The sequence below is a fragment of the Berghia stephanieae genome, chromosome 2 (genome assembly GCF_034508935.2).
Source record: "Berghia stephanieae isolate SIO BIC M18660-M18661 chromosome 2, UCSD_Bste_1.3, whole genome shotgun sequence".
Taxonomy (NCBI): domain Eukaryota; kingdom Metazoa; phylum Mollusca; class Gastropoda; order Nudibranchia; family Aeolidiidae; genus Berghia; species Berghia stephanieae.
The window spans coordinates 97,496,777-97,516,576 of NC_088361.1; the positions used below are offsets into that span (position 1 = coordinate 97,496,777).

Here is a 19,800-nt window from a genome sequence, read left to right on the forward strand (position 1 = left end):
TGATATGGTGGTGGTGGTGGTTGTAGTAGTAGTGGTCGTGATGATGATGTGGTGGTGGTGTTTGTAGTAGTAGTGGTAATGATGCGGCTATGTGGTCTAGTAGTATGACACAGGCGTCATGTCCCGTCCTACATGTTAAATGTTGACCAGGGACCCCTTGTAAAGCGCTTTGAGCACATTTAGTAGATATTGCACTATATAAAGCTCAATTAAAAAAAAAAAAATATTTCAATGATGATGATATGGTGGTGGTGGTTGCAGTAGTAGTAGTGGTAGTGATGATAATGTGGTGGTGGTTGTAGTTGTAGTAGTAGTGATAGTGATGATGATGTGGTGGTGGTTGTAGTAGTAGTGGTAGTGATGATGATGTGGTTGTGGTGGTTGTAGTAGTAGTTGTAATGGTGATGATATGGTGGTAGTGGTGGTTGCAGTAGTAGTGGTAGTGATGACGATGTGGTTGTGGTGGTTGTAGTAGTAGTGGTAATGGTAATGATATGGTGGTAGTGGTGGTTGTAGTAGTAGTGGTAATGGTAATGATATGGTGGTGGTTGTAGTAGTAGTGGTCGTGATGACGATGTGGTTGTGGTGGTTGTAGTAGTAGTGGTAGTGATGCTATTGTGGTGGTGGTTGTAGTAGTTGAGGTAGTGATGTGGTGGTGGTTGTAGTAGTAGTGGGTGGTGGTGTTGTGGTAGTAGTGGTAATGATGATGATATGGTGGTGGTGGTTGCAGTAGTAGTGGTAGTGATGACGATGTGGTTGTGGTGATTGTAGTAGTGGTAGTGATGATGATGTGCTGGTGGTGGTGTAGTAGTAGTGGTAGTGATAATGATGTGGGGCTGGTGGTTGTAGTAGTAGTGTTAGTGATGATATTGTGGTGGTGGTTGTAGTAGTAGATGATGTGGTGGTTGGAAAACACATTACAGGTTATTATAATACATGATTACACACATTCTCTAACTTCATTTTTTGACATCTTCGTTGTGTCATAAATATACGCAACAGTTCTGAAACATTTTATTGTGGATTTTGATATTGTTTGTTGTTTTTCTTGTGTCGTTATGTTGACATAGATACCGAATGAATGGTAATTACTACATTCTCAGCCAACAACGAAATGGCGCTGAATGCTTTCATTGGTGGATACTTTTTAGGCTTCGTACGTATTCTCATTCGTTTAATTCTATGATATATATATATATATATATATATATATATATATATATATATATATATATATATATATATATATATATATATATATATATATATATTTTATTTTTTTTTCATATTTTTAAAGGTGAAAATTAGAATATCAAAATTCGGTTCAAATGGCGAGATTGACAAGCTTCACGATCGGATCTAAACTCAATGGGGCTTTTAGAACACTTATCAAGCTTTACTATCTCATTCTCTGTTTTTTAAATTGTTAAAGGGGATAGCGCGAACGCAGTCCCCCATGGGAAAAATTTTACACTCGAGTCACCCACATTTGGGGTGATCGCAGAGGTCAGCCCAACCGGAGTGCAATGGAAAGGCCTCGCCCTGGGAGGACCCCCTTCGTGATCGTTTTTTTTTTTTTTTTTTTTTTTTTAGACCCAGGCCATACTATCTAATGACCCTCTTAATTAGTAAAAATTGTATTTGTTAGGTTAATTATTATGTGTTTAGTAGTAGTAGCAGTAGGAAGGCTTTGGCATTAACTGCTTCTGTATCGTACGTTACGATAATAATTTATTTATTTATTTTTTTTTTCTTTTTTTTGTTTTTTTTTTAAATTTTTTTTTTTTTTTTTTTTATAAATGAAATAATGGTTGAAATATTAATGTTGCTTAACGCGTTCATGGAGGGTGGGGGGTTAATTGGGCAGTTGGTCAGTTAGAGGTTATATTGGGTTGGTGGGTTGTAATAAATTTTGTTATTTTTTTTTTTTTTTTTTTTTTTTAGATGATTTAAATTAACAATTAAATAGCTGTTCATGGTTGGATGTGGATAGTAGATAAAATGTGTTGCGATTGGTGGATGACAGAGATCCTGTACCAATCGGTTTATTGATGATTCAGGGCTGTTTGTAATGTTGTTTAGATAAATTGTCTGGGACTGACAGACGTTTAGTAGGGGGGGGGGGGGGGTGTTGGATTCTGAGGGTTTTGATTGGTGGGAGTTGAAAGGCTGCAGCCTATCAGCTGATCGGAATATTCGAACTTCTGTAATATGGGGTTATTGTGGAAATGAGTTTAGGTTTAGGTTTTAGGTTGGATGGGGGGGGGGGGGGGGGAGGTTTCTGAATTGCTTCTGTTGTTGGATGGTGAATACACGGTCAAACGTCTTGTGGGTTTATTAATTGTTGTGGTCGGTTGATGTTCTTGGGCTATTGCTAAATTGTGGGAGTAGATTGGAACTGGTGATGAAGGTGGTTATGCTTTTAAAAGGAAAACTTTTGATTAATTTGTTAGTAACCTATTCCCTTGCTCCCTTAGGAGTCCAAGGGTGGCCACCCACTTTCCCGCTCTCTAGCCGAGCGTCATTCGCTGCTTCAACTACTGTGCACGTGGTCTTTCCCTATGCAGCATTGGTTATTTTATTATTCTATGAATATAGTTAATTTTCGATAAGGTTAGAATCGTGGGGGGGGGGGGGGGGGGGGGGCAGTTGTGACTGTGGGTGTACAAGGTGTACGTTTTGATATTATAAATATTGTAAATATTCTTCTTTCCGAGTCGGCCCCGACTGATCTCATCTGCATACATGTGGTCCACGGCAGTCTAGACGCCGCAGCGCAATTGTTTCAGCCGCGCTTCAGGCGGGTTGGGCGGGGCTAGACCCCTCCGGCATGCTGCGCGGCACACACATTGCCCCGCGCCGTCTCTGCCGTGGGCCGTTGCGCCGAGTTCGCCGGGGCCGCATCGAAAAAAAAAAAAAAAAAAAAAAAAAAAAAAAAAAAAAAAAGGGGGGATTATATCTTACTAAACACTTGTGTCACGTCCTTTCCTTGGAGGTTTGTTATTGTTATTTTGTTGAGTTTAGTATAAGTGGGAATTTTTAGGTGGGGGGGGGATGTTGTTTTGTATGTTAGTATTAGTATCATTAATTATTAGATGGTTTTATCTGCCACATGATCTTTTAGAGCCGAAATAGGGTCTGTGTTCTCTACTCTAGCTATAGTTTTGCAATCAGATAAATAAAAATACAAAAAGGGTGGTACTCTGCATTTTTCCTTGGCGAGATCTTCTGTCGTTTATGTTGGTATTCTTTTCCGTCTCCGTTTGTATCAGGGTGATGGGAAGGGGGCTGTCTGTATTATCTATCTAGATGTGGGGTAGGATTGGATGTACTGTGGTCATTTTTTTTTTTTTTTTTTAGACCCAGGCCATCCTATCTAATGACCCTCTTAATTAGTAAAAATTGTATTTGTTAGGTTAATTATTATGTGTTTAGTAGTAGTAGCAGTAGGAAGGCTTTGGCATTAACTGCTTCTGTATCGTACGTTATGATAATAATTTTTTTTTTTTTTTTTTTTTTTTTTTTTTTTTTTTTTTTTTTTAAATGAAATAATGGTTGAAATATTAATGTTGCCTAAAGCGTTCATGGAGGGTGGGGGTTAATTGGGCAGTTGGTCAGTTAGAGGTTATATTGGGTTGGTGGGTTGTAATAAATTTTGTTACTTTTTTTTAGATGATTTAAATTAAAAATTAAATAGCTGTTCATGGTTGGATGTGGATAGTAGATAAAATGTGTTGTGATTGGTGGAAGACAGAGATCCTGTACCAATCGGTTTATTGATGATTAAGGGCTGTTTGTAATGTTGTTTAGATAAATTGTCTGGACTGACAGAGGTTTAGTAGGGGGGGGGGTGGGTGTTGGATTCTGAGGGTTTTGATTGGTGGGAGTTGAAAGGCTGCAGCCTATCAGCTGATCGGAATATTCGAACTTCTGTAATATGGGGTTATTGTGGAAATGAGTTTAGGTAGGTTTTAGGTTGAGTGGGGGTGGGGGGTGGGGGGGGGGGGGGGGGGGGGGGGGGGGGGGGGGGGGGGGGGGGGGGGGGGGGGGGTTTCTGAATTGCTACTGTTGTTGGGATGTTGAATACACGGGCCGGTCGTCTTGTGGGTTTATTAATTGTTGTGGTCGGTTGATGTTCTTGGGTTATTGCTAAATTATGGGAGTAGATTGGAACTGGTGATGAAGGTGGTTATGCTTTTAAAAGGAAAACTTTTGATTAATTTGTTAGTAACCTATTCCCTTGCTCCCTTAGGAGTCCAAGGGTGGCCACCCACTTTCCCGCTCTCTAGCCGAGCGTCATTCGCTGCTTCAACTACTGTGCACGTGGTCTTTCCCTATGCAGCATTGGTTATTTTATTATTCTATGAATAAAGTTAATTTTTCGATAAGGTTAGAATCGTGTGAGGGGGGGGGGGGCAGTTGTGACTGTGGGTGTACAAGGTGTACGTTTTAATATTATAAATATTGTAAATATTCTTCTTTCCGAGTCGGCCCCGACTGATCTCATCTGCATACATGTGGTCCACGGCAGTCTAGACGCCGCAGCGCAATTGCTTCAGCCGCGCTTCAGGCGGGTTGGGCGGGACTAGACCCCTCCGGCATGCTGCGCGGCACACACATTGCCCCGCGCCGTCTCTGCCGTGGGCCGTTGCGCCGAGTTCGCCGGGGCCGCATCGGAAAAAAAACAAAAAAAAAAAACAAACAAAAAAACAAAAAAAAAAAAGGGGGATTATATCTTACTAAACACTTGTGTCACGTCCTTTCCTTGGAGGTTTGTTATTGTTATTTTGTTGAGTTTAGTATAAGTGGGAATTTTTAGGTGGGGGGGGGGGGGGATGTTGTTTGTATGTTAGTATTAGTATCATTAATTATTAGATGGTTTTATCTGCCACATGATCTTTTAGAGCCGAAATAGGGTCTGTGTTCTCTACTCTAGCTATAGTTTTGCAATCGATAATAAAAATACAAAAAGGTGGTACTCTGCATTTTTCCTTGGCGAGATCTTCTGTCGTTTATGTTGGTATTCTTTTCCGTCTCCGTTTGTATCAGGGTGATGGAAAGGGGGCTGTCTGTATTATCTATCAGATGTGGGGTAGGATTGGATGTACTGTGTAGAGGGGAGGGGGGGGGGGGTGGGGTAGAAACAAAGGAAAAGGTAGAATTAGTTATATACAGAATGGTTCTGATTATATTATCCGGAGGCCGAAGAGTTAGGAGAAGGATGATCGATTCATCGGGTTGTGTATCATTATCAATGCGGGAGAGAAAGGGGGGGGGTGGGGGGGGGGGGGGGGGGTAAGAATAGACATGGACGCACCTCGTTGTTTGTAACTAGGTTGTTTGGCAGTGAAGTTGGTCAGGGTGCCTCCCGTGCCAGGTAAGTATGATTGTCCAGTTTAACATAATTGTTATGAGGATATATCGAGAACTATAACCGTGACGTATATTTGATTTGCATAAATTGTCGTATAGTATCAATTATCATTGAAATTACCTTGGATATTAAAATCTTTGCTGTGTTGTCTGACCAACCTTTACATTTAGCATGGGGTGAATGCATATTGTTAGCTTATTTTGTTGAATTTATTGTTATATTGACTAGAGCGTATAAGACGTCTATATCTGACATGTAAATGATCGAGTTATTTCCCTTGCCTAAAGCCGACTTTCGTGAGGAATGGAGATAACAGCCGTCAAGACGTGAAATGAAAGACGGATTAGCATGACGGTTAGCGATACTATATTATTTAGGATATTATTCGTTGATTGAAAATGGACTTTTCCATTGTCATACAAAATAACCAAAAAAAAAAAAAAAAAAAAAATCGCTTTCAGCTTGAAAGAAAAGAACAACTGCAAAGAAAATACAAAAGACGATAATTGAACAAATTTTAGTGGTTAATTATTGGATATTGGTCTCTCTATAAGCATTTTAAAAGAAAGAAAAAACAAACAAAACAAACAAAAACAAAAACACAAACAAAAACAAACACCCCAACAAAAGCAACAACTGAAGGCTACACTGTTTATGATTATGATTATGATTATTATTATTATTATCATTACTATAATAATAATAATAATAATAATAATAATAATAATAATAATAATAATAATAATAATAATAATAATATTAATAATAATAATAATAATAATAATGATAAAATAATGATAATAATAATAATAATAATAATAATAATAATAATAATAATAATAATAATAATAATAATAATAATAATAATAATAATAATAATATACTTTATTCATCCAAAAAATGGAAATTCGTTAATAGACGTGGCATGCATGAAATGTATAAACACAAAGTTGAGAATCTATGGTGACAATGTATACATTTATACATATAATGCATTTGCAAAAATGTAAAAATATACAACCAAGAACCAATAGCAACACTTCATATATTATTTTGATAAATTGAGATAGGCCAGACCTCTGACCTTTAGTCCGAACATGTGTGTCTCTATTTAAAAGATAGTATTTAAATTAAATCACCGTTATTCTTCTTCTTCGTTCCTCTGATGGACATCTATGGCTGCAGTCCGATATCTGCTATGAAGTCTGTGGTCCGCTTTAGGTCCTCAGCCTCACCATAGAGCTTTGTGTTGAGTGTTGTAGGGGTGACCCAGTGGTTCGAACGTTGCACGTTGTAAAATCACCGTTATGAATATTAATAATAATAAAAAAGAACACCATTACCGTCAACATCACTACAATATGTCGGCTATAAAATACGCAATAACTCTAGAAGGAAAAAAAAAATAAAATAAATAAAAAAAAAAATAAAAAATAAAAAAAATTAGCAGAGCGTGGTTTCGATCCACGGACCTCTGGGTTATGGGCCCAGCACGCTTCCACTGCGCCACTCTGCTGCCTGATAAAGGTGACACATAAATTATATATATACAATATAAAGATTACTGTTTTCAATTATTTTTTTTGTAAATGTATTTCATTTGATAATAGGGAAATGCGTAAAACCGAACTTACCCCCCGTTATTTAACATTTTCCCTTGCTATTTTATCCGATGACTTTCATGATGACTTTCGTTCTCAGTCTGTTACGACATTTTTGTTTTTTTTAAGCACATTTATGATTTCCGGTTTCACTTTTGTCCTCACCGACCTCAACACTCTACAAGAAACAACAATGGTTACCCTCGGAGCCGCACGTCAGATTTCTCCTTTAATCAGGGTAAAGATTAATAAATATTATACTTAATTTTTTTTAAAAAGATGTTACATTTATCAAGCTGTTTTGATGTCCCCCTACGAGATACAGCTCTCCTGAGTAGAGGTGCATAGACAAACAACTAACCATTCAGTATTCAGCAGTCTCCACTTCAACTTCAAATTACAATCAATAACTAACCAACCGGAGACCAATGATTATGAATAGCTTAAATAACGCTTACTCCAAGCTCTATGCGCTTTACAAGAAATTGTCGAGAATTTAAAGAAAAGACATTTAAATATGACATACAAATATAAGATAAATAAAACCTATGTGGGAATAGGTACTTTGGTAAAAAATTCAAATTGGATTGAGCTCAATGTAGGCACTTGCAAGAAGTAGCTCTCGCGAGTTGAAAACAGGCGAGGATTTCTGTTTCCGTTTTTGAGGGAAAAAAATTTAGGAGTGATTTTAAAATGTTCATTCTTCTTTCTCAGTGGAATGAAATGGCATGTATTATATATCATTGGAAAGGGCATAAAATTCTACATACAATGATGCTAATATTATTATATTTTTATATCATGATTTTGAGAAATCTTTGTGTAAAGAGAGTATATGTGTTTAAACGCTTATAACTTTTAAACCAGAGATGGTCCTTCTTAATAAAATCAAGTCCTTCTGAGATACATATTAAAGTAGCTTCTCTAAAAATTTCAGAGCAAAATATGTTTGCACTCAAAAGTTAGAGCTCCCCAAAAAACAGTAATTGGCCTCGATTGTTTACAGAAGCTGCCATTTTCTTATACTGATTCACTTCCTGTCGTCTGCTGCGTTTGAGAGATAACTTCGTCAATCCACATCAAAACTTTATATCTTACAATATATTCCATTTATGGAAGTTATTTTTGTTTTAAATTATTTAATTAATTGGCGTTTTCATGTCCATGCATTCATTTTATAATTTACAATTCTCTTCTTTTTTTTTCCGATTGATTTTTCACTGTTGATTTTGACGTTTTTCATCCTTTGACGGACGTCTGTCCAATTTAGGGGAACGGGGGAGCGGAAGTTTTTAAAATCACCTATTTTCGATCATTTTAAACACTAATACACCACCTCAAACATTTATCAGTCCATATCTCTGCTTTTATGAGGTCTATTTTAATTTTGAAAAGTTCAAAGTGAATAACTAAATGACGCCGATTCAGTGGTGTATTTGGTCTATCTACATGTGAATAAATATTTAATTGTCGACTTTTCCAAAATTCCAATAGGTCATTCATTTGCATGTCGTGATCTATTTTTCCTTGATTTCAGCTGATTCAGCTCTAAACTATACTTTTCTCTCTCAATAAATAATTATTTTTCTGTTTGCAATGTATTACAGAGATGTTGAATTACCACATGTAAAAAATTCAAAGTTGTATCTGAAGCCGTTTCTGAATTATACTTGATTATCCATTAGGTTGCTGTGTTTTGGTCACATATTTTCCTATAAGCTTCTATAGAGATTTTTCACCACATAAAAGGTCATAACTTTTGAACTAGTTGAGATAGAGCGATAATTTTTTCACTTTAGTAAATGTTTCACTCCCCTTTATTTTTCTACGCTAAATTAATACCGATATCACTATTTTGAAAAATTCTTGCAAGTGCCTACTCAATGAAACCTAGAGAGCTGAGCCGGTGTTACCAATACTTAGCTTCTATAACCAGGACAAATCATTCGTTTGGACAGAAAAATAAATAAAAACTTACCGCTTACCGTCAAAAACAGTTTAGATTTGAAGATGCATTTGTTTTCTATCAAAAAACATTCGGTAATGGACAATCCTTGATGAATTTCAAAAGTTGTGTTGAAATTATATCCTAATTGTTTTCATGATTAATTCCTCGCGAAATCGTGTGGGTCCCGTTTCTGTTACCAAGGTTCCGCCTAGCCAGGCAGGGTTGCCAGATCATTTTTGAGTAAGAGACCAAACTAGCTATAGCAAGAGGCCAGATTCCTCGGCAGGAGCCCAAATACCACCAAACCCACCTTAGCCTCGCGAAAACTCTTTAGATTTGTTAAACAATTTAGATAGGATAAGGAAAATTCGTATATATAGAAGCATTAGCAAATGCAATCTGTGGCGTTAGCACGTGTTGCATTTAGATATTTAGATTGCCAAATAAAATAAGTTTTACCGGTACCAGAGTAAAACGATATAACGGGGAAAGTCAGAGGAAGCCAAAAAGTTGGTTACAGGAGGCCAAGTGGCCAAACCAAATGCAATTTGGTGCATTAGTGCAGTAAAAATTGGTGCGCAAAATTAGTTCGTAGCGGATGCGAGACTGCGTGCGTGTGTGTGTGTGTGTATGTGTGTGTGTCTCTTTCTTTTTTTTTTTTTTTTTGGGGGGGGGGGGGGGGGGTGCGTACACGGTAACGGGGCATCTCGCCTCAGGATCTACGTACACGTAAACTGATTTACCGTTGCAACACATGCAATAGATGGTCCCGCTGTCGTGACCGCGCGCGCTCGTGTGTGTGTGTGTGTGTGTTATATTTTTAAAAATCAAAACAATTTTAACCATTATTGGCGAGATTCCATCTTACACTCCCAAACTCCAGATCTTAGTCTTAATGTTATCATTAAAAGACAAGCTTTGCGATTTATAGTTTAATTGAAGCCCGAGTCGAAATATACTCTTACTACTGCTCTCTTGGTGGAAACGATTTATTCTGCATAAGCAATCTGCAGAAAAAAAACTGTCACTGTAAAATGTTAAAGTTTCACGAAGTACGCTCCGTGAACACCGCTGTACATTCCTTTGATCTCCATCATCAGGCAACCCATTGTTTCTTTCATCTTTTCCCATTCCCCCTTCCCCCCCACTCCCCCCCCCCCCCCCCCCCCCCCCCATTCCCCGCCCATCTCTCTCTCTCTCTCTCTCTCTCTCTCTCTCTCTCTCTCTCTCTCTCTCTCTCTTCTCTCCTCTCTCTCTCTCTCTCTCTTTCTTTTGTCATAATGTTATCCCTTCCCTTCCCATCTCATTGTAAAATGAAAACGTTCTGCTGTTTGCAGATACATGTATGATTGTTTTGTTTTTTCTCTCTCACTAGGCATTTGAAAAAAAAAACAAAAACCTGAAAAAAAAAACAAAACAACTTAACCTTTTATAAGGCGAATATCAATCTTACTTGGACCAAAAATAAAATCTTACCGTTTTCATCAAAAGACAAAAAACAAAATACAATTTAAAAACATGAGCTTTTATATAGGGCAATATCCACCCAACGTGCTCAAAGCGCTTTTTATCAATATTCTTACTGCTCTTATGGTGGAAACGTTTTTGTTTTTCTGCGTTAAAAAATAATATAAATGAAGACTATTATTTGAAAACAAAAAAATCAGTGTCACTGGCAAAGGGTTATTAATTGCAGTACTCCTGCATCCTGTGAGACTCCTACGGCACTTGCTAATCATAAAAAAGGAAATAGCAATCAACAATACTAAGGTGAAAAAAAAAAAAGAAAAAAAAAAGGTGGGGGGGGGGGGGGGGGGGGAGCAAATCCAGTAGCAATGCAACCTTTTAGCGGCGAAATTCGATCTTTGACCTAACACCAAATCTTCTATCATCAAAAGACAAGTAACGGCAAAACGATTATAGACTATTGAAGTCCGAGTTGCGATAGTCTGACTGCTCTCTTGGTGGAAACGCTGTATTCCCCGTTAACAATAATAAAGATAAAAGCAAACTATTATCTAAAAGCAAAAAATTAGCTTCGCCGTTAAGGGGTTAAGAACACCTGCAACTGCTGCCAGCATCCTTGAGATGCTCTACGTCACCCAAGGTCACCACGTCTCCCTTTCGTCTTCATGCAACACCCCCCCCCCCCCCCTCACCTCCACTCTCATGGTGGTGGTGGCGGCGGATAAAAAAGGCCTTTTTTTCTTTTATTCAATCAACTTGACTGCTGGTGGACCCTAGGCCTCTCTACAAGTCCAAGAAATAATACTCACTTTTTCTCTGCTCCACGGTAACGGGGCATCTCGCCTCAGGATCTACGTACACGTAAACTGATTTACCGTTGCAACACATGCAATAGATGGTCCCCGCTGTCGTGACCGCGCGCGCTCGTGTGTGTGTGTGTGTTGTGTTATATTTTTAAAAATCAAAACAATTTTAACCATTATTGGCGAGATTCCATCTTACACTCCCCAAACTCCAGATCTTAGTCTTAATGTTATCATTAAAAGACAAGCTTTGCGATTTATAGTTTAATTGAAGCCCGAGTCGAAATATACTCTTACTACTGCTCTCTTGGTGGAAACGATTTATTCTGCATAAGCAATCTGCAGAAAAAAAACTGTCACTGTAAAATGTTAAAGTTTCACGAAGTACGCTCCGTGAACACCGCTGTAACATTCCTTTGATCTACATCATCAGGCAACCCATTGTTTCTTTCATCTTTTCCCATTCCCCCTTACTATCCCCCCCCCCCCCCCCCCATTCCCCCGCCCATCTCTCTCTCTCTCTCCTCTCTCTCTCTCTCTCTCTCTCTCTCTCCTCTCTCTCTCTCTCTCTCTCTCTCTCTCTTCTCTTTTTTGTCATAATGTTATCCCTTCCCCTTCCCATCTCATTGTAAAATGAAAACGTTCTGCTGTTTGCAGATACATGTATGATTGTTTTGTTTTTTCTCTCTCACTAGGCATTTGAAAAAAAAACAAAAACCTGAAAAAAAAACAAAACAACTTAACCTTTTAAAGGCGAATATCAATCTTACTTGGACCAAAAATAAAATCTTACCGTTTTCATCAAAAGACAAAAAACAAAATACAATTTAAAAACATGAGCTTTTATATAGGGCAATATCCACCCAACGTGCTCAAAGCGCTTTTTATCAATATTCTTACTGCTCTTATGGTGGAAACGTTTTTGTTTTTCTGCGTTAAAAAATAATATAAATGAAGACTATTATTTGAAAACAAAAAAAATCAGTGTCACTGGCAAAGGGTTAATTGCAGTACTCCTGCATCCTGTGAGACTCCTACGGCACTTGCTAATCATAAAAAAGGAAATAGCAATCAACATTACTAAGGTGAAAAAAAAAAGAAGAAAAAAAAAAGGTGGGGGGGGGGGGGGGGGGGGGGGGGAGCAAATCCAGTAGCAATGCAACCTTTTAGCGGCGAAATTCGATCTTTGACCTAACACCAAATCTTCTATCATCAAAAGACAAGTAACGGCAAAACGATTATAGACTATTGAAGTCCGAGTTGCGATAGTCTGACTGCTCTCTTGGTGGAAACGCTGTATTCCCCGTTAACAATAATAAAGATAAAAGCAAACTATTATCTAAAAGCAAAAAATTAGCTTCGCCGTTAAGGGGTTAAGAACACCTGCAACTGCTGCCAGCATCCTTGAGATGCTCTACGTCACCCAAGGTCACCACGTCTCCCTTTCGTCTTCATGCAACACCCCCCCCCCCCTCCCCCCTCACCCTCCACTCTCATGGTGGTGGTGGCGGCGGATAAAAAAGGCCTTTTTTTCTTTTATTCAATCAACTTGACTGCTGGTGGACCCTAGGCCTCTCTACAAGTCCAAGAAATAATACTCACTTTTTCTCTGCTCCACGGTAACGGGGCATCTCGCCTCAGGATCTACGTACACGTAAACTGATTTACCGTTGCAACACATGCAATAGATGGTCCCCGCTGTCGTGACCGCGCGCGCTCGTGTGTGTGTGTGTGTGTGTTATATTTTTAAAAATCAAAACAATTTTAACCATTATTGGCGAGATTCCATCTTACACTCCCCAAACTCCAGATCTTAGTCTTAATGTTATCATTAAAAGACAAGCTTTGCGATTTATAGTTTAATTGAAGCCCGAGTCGAAATATACTCTTACTACTGCTCTCTTGGTGGAAACGATTTATTCTGCATAAGCAATCTGCAGAAAAAAAACTGTCACTGTAAAATGTTAAAGTTTCACGAAGTACGCTCCGTGAACACCGCTGTAACATTCCTTTGATCTACATCATCAGGCAACCCATTGTTTCTTTCATCTTTTCCCATTCCCCCTTACTATCCCCCCCCCCCCCCCCATTCCCCCGCCCATCTCTCTCTCTCTCTCTCTCTCTCTCTCTCTCTCTCTCTCTCTCTCTCCTCTCTCTCTCTCTCTCTCTCTCTCTCTCTCTCTCTCTCTTTTGTCATAATGTTATCCCTTCCCCTTCCCATCTCATTGTAAAATGAAAACGTTCTGCTGTTTGCAGATACATGTATGATTGTTTTGTTTTTTCTCTCTCACTAGGCATTTGAAAAAAAAAACAAAAACCTGAAAAAAAAAAAAAAACAACTTAACCTTTTAAAGGCGAATATCAATCTTACTTGGACCAAAAATAAAATCTTACCGTTTTCATCAAAAGACAAAAAACAAAATACAATTTAAAAACATGAGCTTTTATATAGGGCAATATCCACCCAACGTGCTCAAAGCGCTTTTTATCAATATTCTTACTGCTCTTATGGTGGAAACGTTTTTGTTTTTCTGCGTTAAAAAATAATATAAATGAAGACTATTATTTGAAAACAAAAAAAATCAGTGTCACTGGCAAAGGGTTAATTGCAGTACTCCTGCATCATGTGAGACTCCTACGGCACTTGCTAATCATAAAAAAGGAAATAGCAATCAACAATACTAAGGTGAAAAAAAAAAGAAGAAAAAAAAAAGGTGGGGGGGGGGGGGGGGGGGGGGAGACAAATCCAGTAGCAATGCAACCTTTTAGCGGCGAAATTCGATCTTTGACCTAACACCAAATCTTCTATCATCAAAAGACAAGTAACGGCAAAACGATTATAGACTATTGAAGTCCGAGTTGCGATAGTCTGACTGCTCTCTTGGTGGAAACGCTGTATTCCCCGTTAACAATAATAAAGATAAAAGCAAACTATTATCTAAAAGCAAAAAATTAGCTTCGCCTTTAAGGGGTTAAGAACACCTGCAACTGCTGCCAGCATCCTTGAGATGCTCTACGTCACCCAAGGTCACCACGTCTCCCTTTCGTCTTCATGCAACACCCCCCCCCCCCCCTCACCCTCCACTCTCATGGTGGTGGTGGCGGCGGATAAAAAAGGCCTTTTTTTCTTTTATTCAATCAACTTGACTGCTGGTGGACCCTAGGCCTCTCTACAAGTCCAAGAAATAATACTCACTTTTTCTCTGCTCCAACGAAAATATCTACCCCCTACCGGTCTAATTATTTGTAGCAGACGTCAAATTTCTCAAAACGGTCACGTGACACTGTAAAAACAACACAGGAAGTCCATGAAAGCTTATTTACGGCATTTCCTTTGAACCGTGTAAACAACAAAATTTCGTTTTCATTCGACTCAACGGGTCAGATTGGCCGGTATTTTTTAACGAACTAAAGTTCTGAAAAATCAAAATGTTTCTTAGAAAGGTGAAAGATGCTAGTTTTTGAAACAGAGGTAGGTTTTTAAAAAAAATCTTTATATTTTACGTGAATGCATGCTCAAGGCGAGTTGGACGTGCAGCGGAGGTTGGTCGGCCAAAGGCGAGGCTCTCCTATATTATTTTAAAGTGCTTTTCAACACCATTCTAATGATACCAAATTTGTGAAAATCGGATGAGCAGAAAAAAAGTTATGTTAATTTAAAGGCTGAAAAATGGTCTTCTATTTGCCTTTGTTATTTACTGACGGACTTTGTGACCTGAAAAGTGTTGCATTTCCGGTAGTAACCACCATTTGGATTTCAAAATTGGTCTAAAATGGCCGCTAATATTTGAGTAAGGATTTTGGTGGAACGAATTTCATGGATGCGGTATACAACTTTGCCCTGAATTTAATTTTATATAAAAGTTAAGATGTTAAATAAACGAGCCAGCATGAAATTTTGATTTACCAAGTTCTAATCTTTTAATTATCCAAAGCTAAAATATACCCTATTTTATCCATAATCAAAAGTTATACTAAATTGTCATTGATTTTAAAATAAACTACACCAAACGATAGAGTAATTTCTTCTGAAGAAAATAAGACATCAATCATTAAAATCCATCCATAAACAAAAAATCTATGGAACTTTTTCTGAGACCCATCACTCAAAAGTCCAAAAAATCGGGTCACAGCCACTAGCCCTTTTATCGGCTCCCTGCTGGGTGGCCAAATGGGCGTTTACCAAAGTACCTAGTGGGAACGTATTTATTCTTGTTTGGCTATTGAGTTGTTGAATTGTTTTCATGCATGTTGGGTAACCTGTACTGTTGCTGTTGGGTGTCAGTGTCACTGTAAGTTCAATTCACTGCTATGTGTTATTTCTTCCCGTGAGTTTGTGACGTCACAATGGGTGTAAAAACGGGGTTGCCTTCTTGAAGGCTCTTCTAACTATGATTCATAATGGATTGTTGATTGAAATTAGTCAAGTGTTGGCTCTTGTTTTTGTTTAATTACCGGACGAACATACCCGGACTAATCGCCTTTAGACTGAGATACATGGCATTTTTAAACCACCCATATATGTCCTTTACTACATATATGGAGAACACTCACTTGAAATCCAATGGGATTTTCCCGCACAGATTCGAACCCTGTTCGCTGCGCCATTATCGTGAATGAGATGGAGAAATCCTTTCACGTCACCTAGAACTAGAATATACAAAATAAAAATTATGATAATAGTAATAGGCATAAGTAATGAATGAACAATTATTTTAATTTTAATATGAAACAATGCGCACAATTATGTAGTGTAATTAATTTAACAATTATAGTTGAACTTTCGATCATGAACTGATATTTTAGTAATTGATATGATTATCTATCTCATCAGGCAGCATTGCCAAATTTTAACTTCATATAATGCCTGAAATTTTAGATGGAGATGGACTTTTCGTTATTTGGGACCATTAGAAGAAAATTGTAAGACGAAAAAAATAATACCAAAATATCTGCAATATTCCTCTTCATAACAAAGTCATAAATCTTTTATTGAACCCCCTAAATGCGTTTGGCAATTTTAAGTCACAAATTTCTTATGGGCGAGGTGGGTCACAATTTGGCTCACATTGCTGCTGCGAAACTGCCTTTGTGACTGTGATAAACTATAAACCTACACGACCAGCAATCACTATGCAGCATATTAATCTGTAATCTAAAACAAGCGTTTCCTCCTCCAACTGAGGTGCAGAAAAACCCCACCTTTTGTGGCATCTTTGTGTTGGCTTACAGCTGTATAAAGCCTGTAAATAAAGACACATGAGTGCATCAAAAAAAAACGTTTTTTTTTTTTGTTTTCCCAATTTTTGTTGTTGTTCTTGTACTTGTGACAATGCATGTGCCTGGGCATAGGTGTATGAAGTGTTGAAAAATTATGAATGAAGAACATGCCGGGTATCCTCAATTTTTCTCTTTCCTGTTTTTGTAGTTTGCAAGATGGACAGCCCTGTCCCTGGGTGTGTTCTATGGATACAAGAGATACAGTAAGTTCTTAATTGAAATTGAAAGGAATTATAGTTGTTTTTCACTTGGAGCCCCTGAAACCCTCTAAACATGAAGCAGATTGATAAGATCATTAATTCGAACCTTACAATATCAACCTTTGTAAACTAGGGAGTTGCAGTTCCTGTACCCATGACTCTCCAAACTACAATTCCACTATTTTTTAAAATGTTGGGATTGATATAATTTCATAGCTTAACATAAGCATCTTTCAACACACATACATACACGCACACAATACATCCAAAGCCAAGAGCAGTGCGAGGGAGGACTGTTCCTACAGACATTTGCCAATTTAAACTCCAAAATTTGTCAACATTTCCCAAAATCTTGACCAAATCTGAACATTTTCATAATTGAGTTTATACTTTTGAATGGGTTTCACGTAACCGAGCTCCACGGTATTACATAATATTAATATATCGCACAATGCAGGAAATTTTAAAAGAAATGGTGATTCATAAGATAATCACCCAAAATAAGATGAATTTATGTTTGAGTACTGAAATAAAAGCAAAATCCATGCTTTTTAAATTTCTACAAAACTGATGATATGCTTTACTATTACAGTCTTTAAAAGAACATTTCGTAAAACTCTTCTCTCCATCCTCTCTGTATGTGGGCTGTCAGATTTGACTAACTTCTCACACTCACATTCAATAATTTTGAAATTCTATAGACCTGAAAAATATGAACATTATTGCTGCTGAATAGAAGTTGAGAGAAAAGTCTTGATTTTTGGGAACTGAATTAAAATAAAAATCAAAGCTTTGAGAATCACTATCACATAATATCTGATGACATCACTGTTATTTGTCGAATTGTGACACAATCACAGCCAATGATTATCTTGTTGTGAGTGGATAGTGCAATAGGTAATTTACATTCAGGCAGTGTCTGCACAAGCCTAATGCAACCCGACTCCCCCCCCCCCCCCCCCTTCTCTCTGTCATTGACTTTCGTGCTAGGACTTAATTCTTCCTCTTTCATAATGTCTGTTACTGTTACTGAGGTGACAGAAATCCTGCTATAACTGTTTACTTCTTCAGAAATTTAAAAACAAAGATATTGAAGGGGGAAAAAATCAGGATTGGGTGCTTTGACAAAAATCAATATATCATCCTTATTTATGTATTTGCCATCCATTCAAGAGATTTTTTTTCTTCTTATTGGCTCTATATTGTATTAATCTGTTCATAAAGTTGTTACAGAAATACCGCTCTACCAGTTTTACAAACATTGTTACCTTCTTTCAGACTACCTTGCTAATGCTGAAATAGAGATCCAGAAGCATGAAAATGAGATCAAAGCCAAACATGCTGCAAGGAAAGCTGCAGAAAAAGAGGCATTAAATAAAGGTGGGTACAAGCTTTTTCTAAACTTTTAGATCAAGTCGCTTGATAAAAGAGTGGATAATTGAAAAAAAAAAGTTATGAATGCAAATATAGCAGACGGTATATGCTTGACAATAATAATAATAGTTGGGGGGAAAAAAAAAAACAAAGAAAAGAAAAGCACCCAATTTTATTCAGAAGTTTTTCAATACAAAACTTTAATAAAGGAGATATTGCTTCAAACTGCGGACAAGATTTCATCTCTAAATGGCAACTAGACATAATTTTTAAGATAAAGGGAAAGGGACAATAAGGTAGAAATTTTTGATGTGCAAGACTTATTTTTGGTATATTGAGGTGTCAGGGGCCTTTGGTTTTATTTTCTAACATGCAACATTAAATTATGAAACATTACCATTAAAAAAAAAAAATTCTATATCAAAAAGTATTTGCCATGTTCATAACTTTTCAATGAAGACATTTGTATGATTTCAGAAAAAGATATTTATATTTGTAAATGTTCATTGAGCATCGGTTTGGATGGTGATTGAGTTGGGTGGCAAGGCTGGAGCTGCTACATGGCAGAGCAGCACGAATTGCCACAAAGCTGACCAGAATACTATTACAAAAATTCGTAGAGTTACGAAATTTTGGCTCCAATTTCAGAACTTCATGAGCATCTTCGCATCATTAAAACTTATTGAAGAAGATAGTGAATGACAGAATTTATAAAGGATTTTGAAGTACAGTATTTAATCCTTGTAAGAGTAAATTGTTGATTTTTAAAGTTAACTATAGTGACTACAATTTTTATTTCCTAAAAATTACAAATTTTCAAGTAGGAAGTTCAGTAAAAGGAACAAGCCTGTTACTCCGATTTTACAATCTTTTCCTCTACCATCTCTACCTTGCTCCAACCTATTAAATTAATTTCTTTTATTTTGCTTTTATTTTCCAGCGGAAATGGAAAGCTTAGGAAAGGAAGCCGGTGTGTTAGCCAAGTAGACAGGAATTGCTTATATAGTTTGTTTTTGTAAAGTTATGATTGAATATGCGTTGATGAGAGTAATGATACTTTTGGTGACTGCATGAGTGCCAGATTTTGTGTCTGATTAAAAACAATGATGTGTCAGGTTTCAACTGTGATTCACTGTCAATGTTTCTTGTATGAGTAATAAATTCATTATTATAATATTTAAGAAAAAAAGTTGTCCAACTTCTTTTTTACCCTGAAAGTTTTCTTATCGTAATTTATTTATTTATCTATTTACTGGTAAATTCTGTTGCTTCTCTATGTAATATCTTGGAAAGAAAAACAGTAGTCATCGCTTTTCTGCACAGATTGCATTATGGCATGCTATTCCTAGGTGGCGGAATTTTTTTCTATATTACTATAATATCTCCATAACTGCTCACAAGGTTCGGATAACTGCATGCTCTGCTTAGACTCTTCTACCTTTCCCAACCAATATTTTTACAACCAGTGTAAATAAATGGCAATGGAAACGCGCTTTCACACATTATGATTTATCGGGCACGTGCAATAGTGTCATAACGTTTTTACAAAGGCTAATTATGTGTTACTACACATTACATTTTTGTCTTAACTCACTCAATCCCAGAGATTTTTGCTACTTTTTAAAATTGGAAATAATGAGTATATACATAGATAGTTTTATTCAACTACCACTAACATGTATAAACGAAAAACATTAACTTTGATACTACGCCAATAATTTGTCTCAGAAAAATGTAATAAATAGGCAAAGGG

The 19,800-nt window shown here is 37.2% G+C and overlaps 1 protein-coding gene, 1 non-coding gene and 1 pseudogene across 2 annotated transcripts; 1 reads left to right on the forward strand and 2 right to left on the reverse strand.

The window, feature by feature from the left end:
• Positions 1–1,429: 1,429 nt before the first annotated feature.
• Positions 1,430–1,609, reverse strand: LOC144966798 (U1 spliceosomal RNA; annotated as a pseudogene).
• A 5,209-nt stretch (positions 1,610–6,818) lies between these two features.
• Positions 6,819–6,890, reverse strand: Trnam-cau (transfer RNA methionine (anticodon CAU)). Its single transcript has one exon. It is a non-coding gene; the product is annotated as a tRNA-Met (tRNA).
• A 230-nt stretch (positions 6,891–7,120) lies between these two features.
• On the forward strand, positions 7,121–19,236 carry LOC144965974 (ATP synthase F(0) complex subunit e, mitochondrial-like). The gene is made up of 4 exons (XM_078901891.1): positions 7,121–7,213; positions 16,622–16,676; positions 17,952–18,053; positions 18,988–19,236. The coding sequence occupies exons 1-4, from the start codon at positions 7,169–7,171 to the stop codon at positions 19,032–19,034; spliced, it is 249 nt and encodes an 82-aa protein (XP_078758017.1). The 5' UTR covers positions 7,121–7,168; the 3' UTR covers positions 19,035–19,236.
• Positions 19,237–19,800: the final 564 nt, after the last annotated feature.

Coding starts and splice junctions, on each gene's coding strand:
- LOC144965974 (XM_078901891.1), top strand. CDS start 7,169: ATGGTTACCCTCGGAGCCGCACGTCAGATTTCTCCTTTAATCAGG. Junction 7,214..16,621: donor AGATTTCTCCTTTAATCAGG/GTAAAGATTAAT, acceptor CTGTTTTTGTAG/TTTGCAAGATGGACAGCCCT. Junction 16,677..17,951: donor CTATGGATACAAGAGATACA/GTAAGTTCTTAA, acceptor ACCTTCTTTCAG/ACTACCTTGCTAATGCTGAA.